Source organism: Gavialis gangeticus, unplaced genomic scaffold (genome assembly GCF_001723915.1).
Source record: "Gavialis gangeticus isolate Ggan-Ray unplaced genomic scaffold, GavGan_comp1, whole genome shotgun sequence".
In the NCBI taxonomy this organism is placed as follows: Eukaryota; Metazoa; Chordata; order Crocodylia; family Gavialidae; genus Gavialis; species Gavialis gangeticus.
Genome location: NW_017729019.1, coordinates 13,333,064 through 13,347,199, shown reverse-complemented (window position 1 = coordinate 13,347,199; position 14,136 = coordinate 13,333,064). Strand labels below are relative to the sequence as shown.

At 59.8% G+C, this 14,136-nt stretch overlaps 1 protein-coding gene across 1 annotated transcript in view; it reads left to right on the top strand.

Moving 5' to 3' along the window:
• SYT6 (synaptotagmin 6) overlaps positions 1 to 13,559 on the top strand; it is a gene marked incomplete at its 5' end in the record, with an annotated part of 34,184 nt that extends 20,625 nt beyond the window's left edge. The window contains 4 exons of the mRNA XM_019513756.1: positions 3,781 to 3,901; positions 6,301 to 6,472; positions 7,181 to 7,331; positions 12,359 to 13,559. Coding sequence (XP_019369301.1) covers positions 3,781 to 3,901; positions 6,301 to 6,472; positions 7,181 to 7,331; positions 12,359 to 12,430 — 516 coding nt within the window. The remainder of the gene's footprint in view (positions 1 to 3,780; positions 3,902 to 6,300; positions 6,473 to 7,180; positions 7,332 to 12,358) is intronic.
• Positions 13,560 to 14,136: the final 577 nt, after the last annotated feature.

Genomic DNA, 14,136 nt, shown 5'->3' with positions numbered 1-14,136 from the left:
TCAATCTGACACGTTCAGTTTGTCTCCGGTAGACGACAGTGCCGGCCTTGTCAGCAATGTGAAAGGTCTGTGCGTGTAGGTCCATCTCCCTGCATCTCACTTGCCCAGGACTGAGTCCCTTTCCTTTGCACTTTGCTTCTAGCAAGTGGGATGGATGCAGTGGAGGGAACGGCTGCCGCTGGGGTTTGCTGCCCGGTGAACGTGTGCGGTGGAGATCTTCCCAGCAGCTCCTTGCACGTGACGGCGGCAGAGAGCTTGCGGGCTCCTGGGAGCCACGCGCGGCAATCCCCTCTCCTTGCAGTCGAGATCCAGACGACGCGGGGAGCTGGGTGCGTAGAAGATGCCCCGGAAGGGAGGAGCCGGCTGGCGTAATGCTTCCAGAGGCGCAGCTTTCTCAGGACGAGACCTCCACCAGCGCGAAGGCGCGGGCTCCGCAGCGAGGGGCCACAGGGTTCGAATAACACTTCGACTCCTGAGGGGCTCAAGACGACCCCGATCTTTGATTTCATTGAGCAACGAGTCTGCCCAAGTGACGGAGCAATCCAATCGAAGACCCCTCCCACCCAGGTTACGATTTTCACATCCTACAGTAGTGGTCTCATCTGGTACGGGGGGAGGGCTCAGCCCCCCCCGGGCTCCCCCATAACGCGACCCCTGAGGGCCGCCCGCGTGCCCGGGCCAGGTGGGTTTCGGCAGTGGGGAGGAGTGTGGGGCGGGGCAGGCCCGAGACCCCAGTTGCTCTGACTCTGCAGAGGGGAAAGGATGCGCGCTGTCCGCGGGGCAGGGTTGTTCCTGCCACTATGCTGCCGGCGGGAGATGGGCGTCCCGGGCCTCGTGAAGACGCCGCACCCCTCTTAGCAAGTCCCCGAGCTGCGAAGCCAACCCAGGAGACCGGGGTGCGAGTACCACCAGAGAGCAAGGGCCACAACAGAGTTCAGCCTGGTCACAACTGATCTCCCATCCCATCTCATCTCATCCGGGCTTCTCAGTCTAAACGGGAGAGCCTCAGGACAGGGGCGTCCGTGTGAGGAAGGACAGGCACCCCGCCGGGGTCTGGGAGCGGCACTGGCAGGGCTGCCTGTGCCAGTGGTGGGGTCAGTGGCCAGGGGGATATTTCAGGCCGTGCACTTTGTTAGTGCTCGGTTGTGGCCCCAGAAAGGCAGCGTGGTGACTACCCCTGTGCCATGGCTTGCCCCGGGGCAGCAGCTTGCGAGCCATCACCCCGTCCCTGCGAGGCGGGTCAGTGTTGCCCTCCCCAGCACGTTGATGGGGAAACAGATTCACAGCAAATCCGATGGCCTGTGGGTAAGAATAGCACCCAGAGGCCTGAGTGTCTCGTCCCCTCCTCTACCCGTCACGTTAAACTGCCTGGATTTAAAACGGCGCGGCTCCGAATCCCAGCCGGAGCTGCCGCGCGCGGCCGGTTGGTGACTGACGGACGCGTTTGTGTTTCAGACCAGACCGCGCAGCCCTCTGCCCCTTGCTCCCTGCCTCGGGTGTCTCTGGCTCTCGTCTCTGCCCGCTCAGTTCTTCTCTCGGGAGACGACAACAAAGGCTCGTGTCAGTGGTGCTGGAAATAGGCGAGTTCGTGCTCCTGGCAAACAGAGCCCAGGGGCTGCGCTTGCAGCCAGCTGCCTCGCTGCGTGCCCATAGCTCCTGCGCGGAGCTGGCCCCCGGCAGCAAACCTGGCGCTGCTAATGACTGGCGCACGCTGGCAGCAGAGCACGCAGGGCCGCGGCCAACAGCGCTCCCGGGTCTGTTATCGCTCTGGCTCTACTGACTCATGAAACCATCTACCCCAGCAATAACATGAGTCATTTAACAGCCCCAGTTTCACACGCTGCTGCAGACAGAGCAGGGCCTGGTGCAACCAGGAATATCTCTAATTCTTTCTTGCAGCCCAGATAATGTGATCGCTGCCTTTCAGTTGTTCTGTCCCCAAAACGCTGCTTGTATGATGATCCTGGCAGTGGGGCTGGATCCAGCACCTTCAGCACTGCTGCGAAGACCATTTCAGTGGCAGGCGTGACTCCAATGGCTAGCTGCAGTAGTAGGCTCTTGTCCCTTAGCAGGGCAGCTGCGGGAGGGGGATATGTCACAGCCCTGCCAGTCTCTTGTAGCAGTTTCCAAGAGAGCTGAGCTCGTTTTTCAACTCTGCCGGCGAGTCAGTGCTTCTCTTGAAAGGAGCCAAGACAGTGAGCTGCTTTCTGACATTATCCCGAAGCCAGCTGCCCCCATCACCGTTATTAAGAAGCAAAAGCCTTTTAAAAGCTAATTACAATCTGGAAGCTCCAGACACACAGTTCTTAAAAAGTCAAGTCTAAAGCATTAGGCTGAAGCTCAAGACTTAGTCGTCTGCATTAAAAAAGCATGGATATTGCTGTAAACAGCTCTCCATCACAAATAAGCAGATCAGAGCAGGCGAGCTGTCCTTAGCTGCCAGGGCGACGGCTCGCCAAGCACACAAACCCTCCCCGATGGGGGGGAAAGCCCGGGGAGGATGTGGTGCCCACTGCAGAGCTGATGTTGGGAGGCGCTGAGGGACAGGCCAGGCCGGCGGCGTTGCCTCGCAAGGCGCTCCGCGGCTGGACAGGGCGGTGTGGGGAAGCATGAAATGCTTTGAGACATGGCCCATCGGGATGTGTTTGCTCAGTTCACTCTTTATTAGCCCTCTCCGTTGTGTGGCTGGAGCTGTGTAACCTACCTCTGACAAAGCCTGGGCTCCCGCACGCTGCGTGCCTGGGGTTCGGTTCGAAATAGCCCGTCACCCTGTTCACTTGCAGCGTCGTGAGTCCCTCCACCACCTGCGAGAGTCTCTTCCGGCCTTGCGGGGAGGAGGGCACGAAGGGCGCTGAGCGAAAGCAGCTCTGGCAGGCTCGTGCTGGGGCGACGATGCCGGCCGGCAGCGCTGCTGAGCACGGGCATCTGCAAAGACGGCGCTTCCTACTAGCCGCGCCGAGCTTCTGGGCTCTGGCGTTGGGTGGAGAATGAGGGACACTAATGTCACGATGCAGCTTGATTAGAAGGAACAGACTCCCCGCCGGGAAGGCCCCCCCAAGGCCGTATAATGGGCAGAGTCTTTAATCTGCTCACCTCAGTAACACCTGAGCAGCGCTTGTCAGGAGGAGGTGCGATGCCCTGGTCGCGGCGTGCAGCCGATAACCTGGCTGAGCGCAGCGCTCAGAGCAGATCGGCTCGGAGAGCACGGTCCTTTATGCGAGGTGACAAGCACAGCCTGCTCACGGTGCAGCCCAGCCGCGCTGCAGCTGACACACTCGTCGCTGGCAGCAGGTTTGCAAACAACACCACAGAGAGCGATGAATTCGCCAGCGAGCGCCCTGAGCACCAGGTGTCTAACCAGCCCAGCCCTGCTTCGTTTACAAGCTGAGTATCCGTGGCACCGGTGAGAGGCAGAACCGGAGCGGCGCTGCGCTGCAGCCTGGCTGCGGTGCTCGGCGCTCCCCAGGTGCCCGTTCGAAGCTGTCACGGGCGGCTGAGGGCAAGGCCCCGCGCTGCACTCCCCACCGGGGTCTCTCGTCTGCTGAGGCTGAGACCGGGGAAGCTGCGGGCTCTTGCCATGTGCATGGACAAGAGCCCAGCTTCGGTGGGACCTGTCGGCACAGAGGAGCAGCAGTCGGTGCCGGTCCCAGGGGCTAGGTCGGGGGCGCCGGGCAGAGCGCAGGTGCTCAGGACGCCTGTTAGTTGGCAGGTGAGGTGTAGGTGGCGGTTTGGCCAGCTCTCGCGTACTCCTGATGCTCTGTCCTCTCTGTTTTGTTCAAGGAAAGCGTGGACCTGGGCGAGATCATGTTTTCCCTGTGTTACCTGCCGACTGCAGGCCGCCTCACTTTAACGGTCATCAAGTGCAGGAATCTTAAAGCTATGGACATTACTGGCTTCTCAGGTAGGTTGTGGCTTCTCTCGGGGTGAGCTGCCTCCCCACGCCTGCTCTGCAGCTTGCTGCCCACGCTGGCTCGCTGTCAGCACTGAAGTGGCTTGGCAAAGGCACACGTTTGTGTAAGCACATCAAAGGCACCGGCACAACTGTATGAATAACATGAACTCTCTGCTAGCCATTCCCAGCCACAGCCCTGCCCCTTGCCCTAAAGCTGAGCCGGGGCCCTGGAGTGCCCACGAGAGCGGCGATTCCCCTTGCTGCCACCACGGCCCCGGGAGCAGGGGTGCTAAGGGGGCGCGTGCTTGCAGTGCCAGGGAGCCTGGGAGGGGACCGGCACAACTAGACGAATGTGAAAAGCGGTCTGGCCTGGAAGTCTCTGGGTCTTGTGGCGGCCCGTGTAACGCTCAGCAGCAGTTCACGACACAATCCCCGGGCAGACGACGTTCCTGCTCCGTTACACCTCGATGCAGTTTGAAACATCTGAGAGCTGAGGTTGCGGAGGGAGGGCAGCTCCGTAGCTCTGCAGTAATCTGCTCAGTGCAGCCTCCGAAGGCGCTGACATTTCCCCAGCCATCCGCAGCGCTCCCTCCGCTGGAGTCGGAGTCAGGCCCTGGACAGCAGGGCGGGGAGCCTGTTCCTGTGCCGCCCCTTGCCACTGGCATCAAGAACAAGTGCTTTTAAACCCCCAAAGGGACCCTGTGCGACTCACGACAGGTCATGGGCATTGCACCTAGGCAGTAAGGCTGTCTGCAAGTAATGGAAGCTTTGCTAGGGCTCAGAAGGCCGAGAGCAGTAGGGCATTATTGGTGAAGCATTTTGCTGTGTCTAAACAGGCTGTGTGGGGTGTGCCTCCTCTCGTGTACTCCCTGTACCCCTTGGCTCCACAAAGGCAGAGAAAGATGCCTGCAAATGGCGTTCTGCGCCGTGCTCTGATTGCCAAGGTTGCTGTGTTATATTTCAGTCTGTTCATCAAATATTGAAAAAGGTGCAGTTTTGCTTCAGAGAATGCGCAGGGTTGCTGTACACTAGATGCTTTTGTGCGTTCAAATGAGAGCCAGACTTCTCCCAGTGTCCATTAGCCTCTTCCCGACTGGCTGTTGATGGGATTGAGCCTCCCCACATGCCGGAGCCCGCAGCCTCACCTGGGAGAGCTGACTGATGCCGCTGACTTTCCTTCAGAGGCGGCCACGGGCCTGATTCCCCCCCCCCACCATATGTTCTGCCAGCACCAGGGACTCAATACGGAGCAATTTTATGAGCTCCTGTATATCCGTTTCCTTAGCAGAACTGGAGGGCACCCCTGGGAGGCAATAACTCATGGTACAGCCTTGAACACAGCTTCTCCTTCCCCTTCCATCTGGATGCTGCAGTGGTGCCAGCAGCCCTGGGGAGACCAGTGCCCCGCCGTGCTAGGAACTGTACAAATGCCAAAGGGCAAACAGGGTCGGGGCTGAGTTGCAGGCAGAGGGATGGGGGTGAAATGTGCTCCACGTACGACTTCTTTGGCAGCAAGTTCTCTCTGCTTTGGCTCTGCAGAGGGAGGTGCATGACACCTGCCTGCAGAGACGGGAACCCTTTGTCCAGGCAGCATGAGCAGGATCCCTAATGGGGGCAGGGTTGGGAGCAGCCGGAGCTTGTCTCCGGAGCATGGCAGCTCTCCTGGAGTGATGGAGCTGTCTTGGCATGGCAGAGCAGATCGGCTGTTGGCGGGATATATGTGACACACGGCAATGCAAGTCCCGTGTCCCCTGTAACTGCCGTTTCCCCGCAGGGCACCAGCCTACTGCTTCTGCAGCTAATGGAGCAGCTCCTTCGGTTCCAGCTCCTTGAGCTCCTGCAGTGGGAGCCTTTGCTTTGGTGCCAAAGGTCCCAGGCTCAGGTCCCGAGGCCTGGGCTGTCCCTTCCCCTTGGGCCTCTCCTCTGCCTGGGCAGGGGTGTGAGAGCATCGCTGCAGCAGCCAGCAAGGTGCCAGTGGGGGCCCTAGCCTTAACCCCCCACCACTGAAACATCTGGGTTGAAATGAAGTCCACATCACAGCCGAAAAGCTAGCTGCATGTTTCATAGTTTCTAGGGTCAGAAGGGACCTGAGCAGATCATCGAGTCTGACCCCCTGCCTTGGCCAGAAAGAGTATGGGGGTCAAATGACCTCAGCAGGGTGTACATCTACACAAGGTGTACATGTCTTGTCTTCCCCTGCGGCTAACCCATGTCGCGAAGCCCTCAGCAGGTACTTCTGGGCCAGAACTGGGAGGTTTGCAGGGCAGGAGAAAAGGGACCATGGCTGAGCGCATTGGCCACAGACAAAGGTCTCCTACCCCCCATCCCAAGGTGATGTTATGCCTTAGGCCCCACGTAGCCCCACGCTATCCCTTGAACACCAGGAGTTTGCCTCTTCTCCTCTCCAGATCCATACGTCAAGGTGTCCCTGCTCTGCGATGGGCGAAGGCTGAAAAAGAAGAAAACCACCATCAAGAAGAACACGCTGAACCCCACCTACAACGAGGCGATAATCTTTGATATCCCCCCGGAGAACATGGATCAAGTCAGCCTGCTGATCTCCGTCATGGATTACGATCGGTATGTGATGGCGTCTGGAGACGGGGGGAGCGGACAGCCTGTTTGGCACTGGTTTCCCTGCTCAGCTGCTAAGCTCCTGGGCCTGGCTGCCAGGATCACACAACTGGATTGTGTCGGTGTGAGCCCATAACGATGCATTGCAAAGTGTCGTGTACATTTAATGCTGCGGGTAATTATTCTGCTGGAAGCATGAGTACAATAGGCCTGATCCCTAGCTGTCAGGCATTTTCTCCTTGAGGGACTAGCTTGCACCCCTTCGCTGGGGAGCTTGCTGGAGTGCGTGCCAGGCCATCCATCATCCCTGTCAGCCCGCGAACCGCTTCCCCTCCCGCACGCGGCAGGTGGAGCACGGGGGACCCGGTCGTCACCGAGTCCTCCTGGTGCAGCGTCTCACTGCACCCTCCGGGGCCCCAGCACCTTCCTCAGGCTCTGGGAAGGGTTTGCATCCAGGCTGTAGATTAGACCTCATACAAGATCCCCAGAGGCTCGAGTTTTGCTAACGTTATTGTCAACATTGGTTTGGGGTTTTGTGGGGGGTACTTCGGGGGGCTTGCCAGGCCCCGTTGTGCTGGCAGCTGCCCAAACGCAGGAAGCAACAGGAAGAGCATTGCCTTGACCCCCAGCCAGAAGCTGACTTACAGGCGGGCCCCCCGGGGCCTGACAGCCCAGCTCAGAGACAAGGTAACGTTCCTCTTTCCCTGTTTCTAGCGTGGGCCATAACGAGATCATTGGAGTCTGCCGCGTGGGGATCAATGCCGAGGGCCTGGGCAGAGACCACTGGAACGAGATGCTGGCTTACCCGCGGAAGCCGATTGCGCACTGGCACCCGTTGGTGGAGGTGAAGAAATCCTTCAAAGAGGTGTGTGAAGCCGGTTTTCTCCCTGCGAATGCGAGCGCCATGCGTGACCGAGCTGGCCCGCGGCTCTCTAAAAGCCTCTCCGTGCTGTGGAAAACTCTAGCAGGGCCCGAGGGAGCTTTTCACCCGAGGTGAACCCTAGAGAACAAGCGTCTCGGCTCTGGCTTGAAATAGCTCCTCGGACCGGGGAGCAGGGACGCACAGATCAGATTGGTATCGCGGGTTTCTTCTTTTTACCCTGAGTGTGAGGGCAGTCGGGAGGGGGAACGCTCTTGTGCTCCCAAAATAGATTGCCCAGGGACACCATGTGCTTCAAGGATTCATTTCTTTTCCCCTGAAAAACTTTTCTGTTGACTCATCTTTGAGCCTTTGAAAAGGAATAAATAGAGCGAGTGAAGCTGCTCTGAGGCCCTGGGGAGGTGAAGACTGTCTGAGGGGAGCCGGCCACGGGGAGCAGGCTGGAAAGAGCCAGGCACCTTCGCGGCCAAGTGCCGCTCTCCTTCCCCTGGCTCCATTTCCTCACCTTTCCTCGCGCTCTGCTTTGCTCCTTGTCTAATGGAAGCTCCTGGGGGCAGAGACGTGCTCTTCTCGCTCTTTCCATGCACGTCAGCAGCGCTTCAGAAGCGGTAGGCGAGGCTCGCGTCCGGAGCCGCGCCGGCTCACGTGGGGATGGCAGCAGTATCTCTCACGCTGGCCGGGGCTGTTCTCCATCCAGCGCGGTCGAAGGAGCAGGGCGTTCCCCTCTGCCATGTCACGTACTCTGCCTGCTAGAGGCTGGTGCTGGACCCCACGGGCCACAGCAGCGCTCTCAGATCCTCTGTTCCTTGGAAACCGGGTCGGCTCCATGCCAGCTGCCTCCCTGAGCTTATGCGGTGTCTGCCGGTCATTCACAGGGTCCAAAACGCACTTGGTCCAGCACTGGGGCTGCCTCAACTGTGCAGGGGCTGCTTCTGCACGAGGCGGCAGCTGCGAGTCTGGAGCAGCTGGCCTGCGTCTCAGCTGTTTCTGCCAGGCCTTCCCCGAGTGCTGTCTGTTTTCGCGGGCGCCTGCTGCAGGAAGGGAACACAAGTGATGAATCCCCTTGTCCAAGCAACAGGAATTCGCCACCACTCGTCAGAGCCTTCCACGACCATCCGGGCTGCAGCATCTGTCCTGCCCCGATACAGTCGCTGCGCGTACAGGGGCTGGGTTTGACGCGCGTCTTCAGAAGAGCCCAGCGCGGATCCTCCCAGCTTCTGCAAACCAGTCTGAGACCTGCCGGGTGAGATCTCGGCTGGGCCGTGGACACTAACACCATCCCGGTGACGGCAGTGGACCTATGCTGACTTGCAGGAGCTGACCTCTTCTAGGCCTGTCCTGATCTCACTTTACCCCGGTGGAAATCGAGAGTGGCTTCCCTGAAGTCAGCAACGTAAATCAGGTGTAAATCAGACCCGGATCAGGCCCGCTGTCTTCACTGATCTGGAGACTGTGCCCGATCACGGTGCCTCTGGGCGCTGAGCTGCACCCCTGCGTGCACCGCTCGGCCCAAACCAGTCACGTGCCGCTCGGCCTCTCGGACCCAGACCCGCGCTGTCAGGCCACAGTGTCGCTGCGGCAGGGGCCCGGGGCTGCTCCAGCTCGGGGGATGTGCGACATGCAGTGACCGGGAGGTCGGAGACGGCTCCACAGCAGCTGAGTGCAGCTGTCACGTCCGACTGGAAGGAAGAGCCGCTTCCTGCCCTGCCTCAGGCTGGCTCTGTCCCCGGCTGGTGCACTGAGACCCTGGCTCCCGGGGGAAATCAGATGCATCGTTTCAGCTTGTTCAAAACAGGAGCCCAGCTGAAAAGCCCTGCACCCTCGCTTCCGCCTCCCAGCCGTAGCCCGGCGCGTGCTGCCGGCCGACAGCGGCCCTGGCCCTGCTCCACAGTCCTGGAGCGCACGGACACGTCTCGGCAGCAAACAGAAAGCAGCCCAGCGTCCCAGGCAGCCATGACCGGGGAAGTGCTATTTGTCTGCTGTGCCCAACTGCATCTCCCTCTCTGCATCTCGTATGTGTAGCCATGTGTCGCATACGGGGCAGCCGAGGTCCGGGAGGCTCTGGGACGTGCCCCAGCACCCACAGGCAGCTCGGAGTCACGCGGGCACCCCCGCAGAGAGGGTCCTTGGGCTGTCACCGCGTAACGGGGAGGCGAAGCCCTAGAGCTCCTCTGCCTTCAGGTGATGAGTTGCAAGGCTGGCGGCTCCAGCCTTGTGCCTCCCCCTGCTCCTGCACGTCTGGGGCAGCCCCCGCTGCCGTCTTCAGGCACCTCCGTCATTAATAGGCAGCTGTGTGGGTAGCCAGCTACAGGTCTTGTCCTGTAATTGGCAGGTAACCCGTTCCCAGAGCCTTCCAGCACAGGAGGTGATCAACCAGCCACCGTAACCACGCAGTCACAGGGCAGCCGTGAGTCGGAGCACTGCCTGGCCCCCAGAGCGGTGATGGGCGCGCGGGAGAGCCAGCACGGTGCATGGAGCAGGGCCTGCTGCCTGCCACCGGCCTCGGCAGGGCTGTGACAGCACCAGGCGTGGGGTCCTGGCATGGGCAGGCCAGTGGCCACTGCCCCCGGGCTGCCAGGGAGCTTGTGCTGCCTCGAGTACCCACAACAGCCAGCCCGACCCAGGAGACTCCTCTTCTGCCCGTCGCCAGGGGACAGCCCTTCGGCCGGTCAGTCGGTGCCTTTCCCAGTGCACAGCTGGATCTGGCACGGAAACTGGGGCAAAAGCTCTGAAAGAAGAACGAGCTGCAAACCAGAGAGCTTGGAGCATCTGCCTGCGAGAGGCAGCTGGGCTTTCGTGCCCCTGGCTTCCTTATGGTCTTCCCCACACAACAAGCTTGCGGCCCTCTCATCTCCCAATCAAGACCCCGGCTGGGCAAAGAGAAGAGGTTGCTTTTTTTCCACCCCCTCCAATTCCTCTGCTGCTAATCCAGACTCAAACAGGCCCTGGCTTCGGTCCTTTGGACAGTCTGTCTAGATGCACGTGTCACTCTTTGGACTTGGAATAAAATGACAGACCTGGAACGAAGGACCTGAAAGAGATGTTTCGGTGAGGAAGAGCTCCCCTCTGGCAGCAACGCCTTGGCCATCCCTTTGGCAGCGCCGGGTGCAGATGTCTGCTCCCAGGCAGCGCCCGTGACACGGCCGTGCAACTCCCCATGGGCAGGGCTGCCTCTCGGCTCTTGTTCTGGGAGCATTCCCCAAGGGAAGCCAGGTCCCCCAGCCTTTCCCACCCCCCTCTGATGTCCCAGCAGCGAGCAGAGCACTGAGCCAGGCCGGAGGCTGCACGAGCCAGGACTCGGCTCTCCCTGCATCTTGGTCGCTGCCCTTATGACCCTCTTCTCATCATGGCTGAAGACAGTGGTCACTTCCTGATGGGCTCCAGCAATTGCACTGAACCCTTCTCCTGCGTCACCAGCGAGCGGCACCCAGGTAAGTCTCTGCCGCAAGAACGGCTCCAGCCCTGGTGCACAGTCGCTACTGTGTGCTCCCAGCACTGATCTCTCGGCTCTGCTGTCTCCACGCGAGTCAGCCAAGAGATGCATGTGGCATGTTTGCAAGGCAAGAGACAAAAATTACAGGGTATCCATGTAAGCAGTCAAGGGAACCGTGGAAAACGGAGCTTCTGCTCTCGCACATGAAAGGAGAAAGCTGCACCTGGCAGTGTCGCTGCCCTGGCGAGACGTCTCCAAGGCCATGGAGCTCCTGTAGTGTTTGCCACGAGGGCATTCGCTGGGTGAAACGGGGAAGACCCCAAAGCACTACTTCCCTGGGACAGGCTCAGCCCTGCAATGGCAATAGCCCTCCCCCCTTAACGATATGAAAATCAGGCTCCTGGGGCTTTGGGCTGCATCTGACATCTGGGAACTGCCACTTTCCAGGCTGGTGACTGCAGAAGGAGCGGCTCTGCTGTAATTAGTGACAGGAACATGTCTTCAGGTTTCTCCAGACACACGGGTCACACGCTGGTCTCTCCGGAGCTTTCATCACCGTCAAGGAGGAATCGTGTGATGATTAGTGCTGAATGCAGTGAGCACATCATGAACACCGCCGTGCGTACGTTTGTGCAGTGATTCAGGCCCTCTCAGCCCTACTGCTCAAAGCTCACCTGTGTGGTGTTTCTTGGGCACCTTTGTTTGTAGGAGCACACTGGCCATGGAGGTAGGTATTTCTAACCTCAGAGCCTTGTTCTGAGAGGCTCTCCCGATCCCCGAACACAAGAACGGCTGCTACCCGTGATGAAGCTAGCACCTGCTAAATCCAGAGTTGCAGAGGGGGTTGCTTGGGATGTCTGTTTTGCCTGGGGGAAAAGAGTAAACTACAGCCCTGGCTTGGCCCAGGCCCTGACCAAAATTTGCACAGGCAAGCAATGCAGGCCAGGCTGCGGCCGCCAGCATAGAGCTGGCCTTCAAGTACCCTGCGTGTGCTGTGTGCTCGGCCGGCGCAGGCTGACCCAGCACGGGCGCCGGCCGGAGGCATCCCCTGCAAGCCGTACACCACTCGCAGCACGGCGCGGTCCAGCCGGGCGCCGGCTCGCGAGGATGCTGGGAACTAGCTTGATGCGTGATTCGCAGTCAGGTGCGGGACCAGGTTCACCGAACACCCTGGCAGCAACCACGGCCCTTCCCTGGCTGCTCCCCTCTCAGAAGCCTGAGAAATGGCTCTAGCACAGGGAGCTGCGTTACCTCATTGTTACTGGAAGGACTTAATTAAGCGTGTGCGCTAAAATGGGAAACGGCAGGAGGACTTGCTCAGGGCAAACCTGCTCCAGCCAAGGCGCGTGGTCAAGGTCTTCCCAGTGGCCACAGTCCTGGTGACCGGGGCCTGGCTTATGAGGCCGCCAGGCCTGTGCTAACGGCTGAGCAATGGGGGCGCCTGAAAGTCCGCCGTAAGTTAGCTTGTCGCTCGCAGGCAGCGAGGAGCCACAGGCAGGATGGGGACGTAGCATGATTACACACTAACTACCCTCTTCTGCTTCCTGTAGCATAACATGTGGCTTTTCTCTCCCCTCAGTGGCAAGGGCGGGCGGCGAGCTTCGACAGCCAAGGCTCCTGTCCATCTCCAAAGGCACCTCCCACGCCGTGACGTGCAGACGCCCTCGAGCCAACGGGACCGAGCCAAGTTGTTGTCGAAATACCTTGTTGCTGAGCGGCCATGGCAGCAGCGAGATGCTCTGAGTCTAGTTGTTCCTGAATAAGTAGAGGCAGAAAAACTGTGTTGTGGTCAACTTTGTCTGTGTCCCTCCTGTCTCCTGCGGCGATGCGCTCTGTGGCGTTCACCCCACGGATCTGCTACCAGAGAACGAGGGTGGGGTGAGACACGGGCGGGGGCTCCCGTGGCAGGTCAGCAGCCCGGACCATGCGTGGAGGCAGGACGAGGAGCAGACGCGTGCCAGCCTCCGCAACATCCCAGCCCAGGAGAGGGGAGCGGGGCAGGCTGCGGCTGTGGCTTCTGACCCCAGTGGACCCACAGAAACGAAAGCCTCGGTGAGACAGCATGTGACGTGTGAGCAGCTCTTGCCCGTTGTGACCAGTCCGAGTCCAGCCGTGTGTCTGCAGATCCCTGGTGCGTGCGGAGGTCTTCTGAGCTGCGAGGAGGTCGTGCAGCGCGTGTCCCAAACGTCCCGTCGTTGTTTCCGTGAGGTCTCAGCATCTCTTTAATGACAAGAAAACGTTTCCGGGGAAAGGCCGAGTCCTGAATGCTGAAGCTTTGCTAATCCCACCAGCCCGGGTCCAGCCAGGATGCGACTGCAGCTCTGTACGCAGCGTTCTTGAAAGCAGCAGTCGGCTGCTCCTCTCGGGCAGGTCTCGGGCTCTCTGGCCCCGGTCCCCTGGACTCCTGTTCTCCAAGTTGCCGAGCCGTTCGTGTCGTTCGTTTTGCTGTTATGAAACAATTTTGCTTTAGACCCCGTAAAGGCAGCCGCCCCTCCCCAGCCCCTCTGCACAAGCATGTTCAGCCAGGTCAGGAAGCAACTGAGCCCAGCAACCAAAACCTTCAGGTCCACCTCGGGCTCAGCTTTCCATGCATCGGCCTCCGCTGGACGCCGCAGCTAACTGGCCCGGACGCTCCAGATCTGTATATATCTTTGTCAGTGAGACGGAGCCTTTGCTCGGTGAAGAACAAACCTGTAACTCCTCACCACACCTTGTGTCTTAATTCTCTATATGTGCCACTGCTACACGCACGGAAACTCAATAAACTTATTTTATTTGTAGCCCCTGTGAAACGTGTGTTTCTCTGTAGAAAGCAACAGTAGCGTCTTATTCACGTCCAGAAGCTCGTGCCAACAAGAGTGGAGGACGCTGTAGGCATAACCATAGGCCCCGGTCTGAGCGAGATCTGGGCCAAGGCGCCATCCTGAAAGCGAGACGGTGCCCTGCGGAGCTGAATCGTTTCTGCCTCCTCTGTCTTCCCGGCGTGGCCTGGGCTGCGGTCGAGACCCTCGCTGGGCAGTGGCTGGGGGTGCAGCTCTCGGATACAGGCAGTTCCTTGCAGCGTTGGTCTAGTCTGCAGGGCTGCAGTTGTACGTGCTGGGCGCGCAGCCCACCTTGCAGACGGCCCTTCGGAGAGCCGATAGAGCGCTGTCCCCGCTGCCTGCCCGCAAGAGCTGCTGAGCTTTTCCTGGGATGGCGTGATGGGGCGACTGCTGACTGCAGCCCAAAGGGTTGTGGGACTTGTGCCCCAAGATGTTTTCTCTGCTCTTGCTCACTCAGCCTCTCACCTCTTCAATCCTTGCTCTGTGGCTGTGGTGTTCTCTGCAAAAAACCAAAGCCAAACCAAGCCTCTCTGCT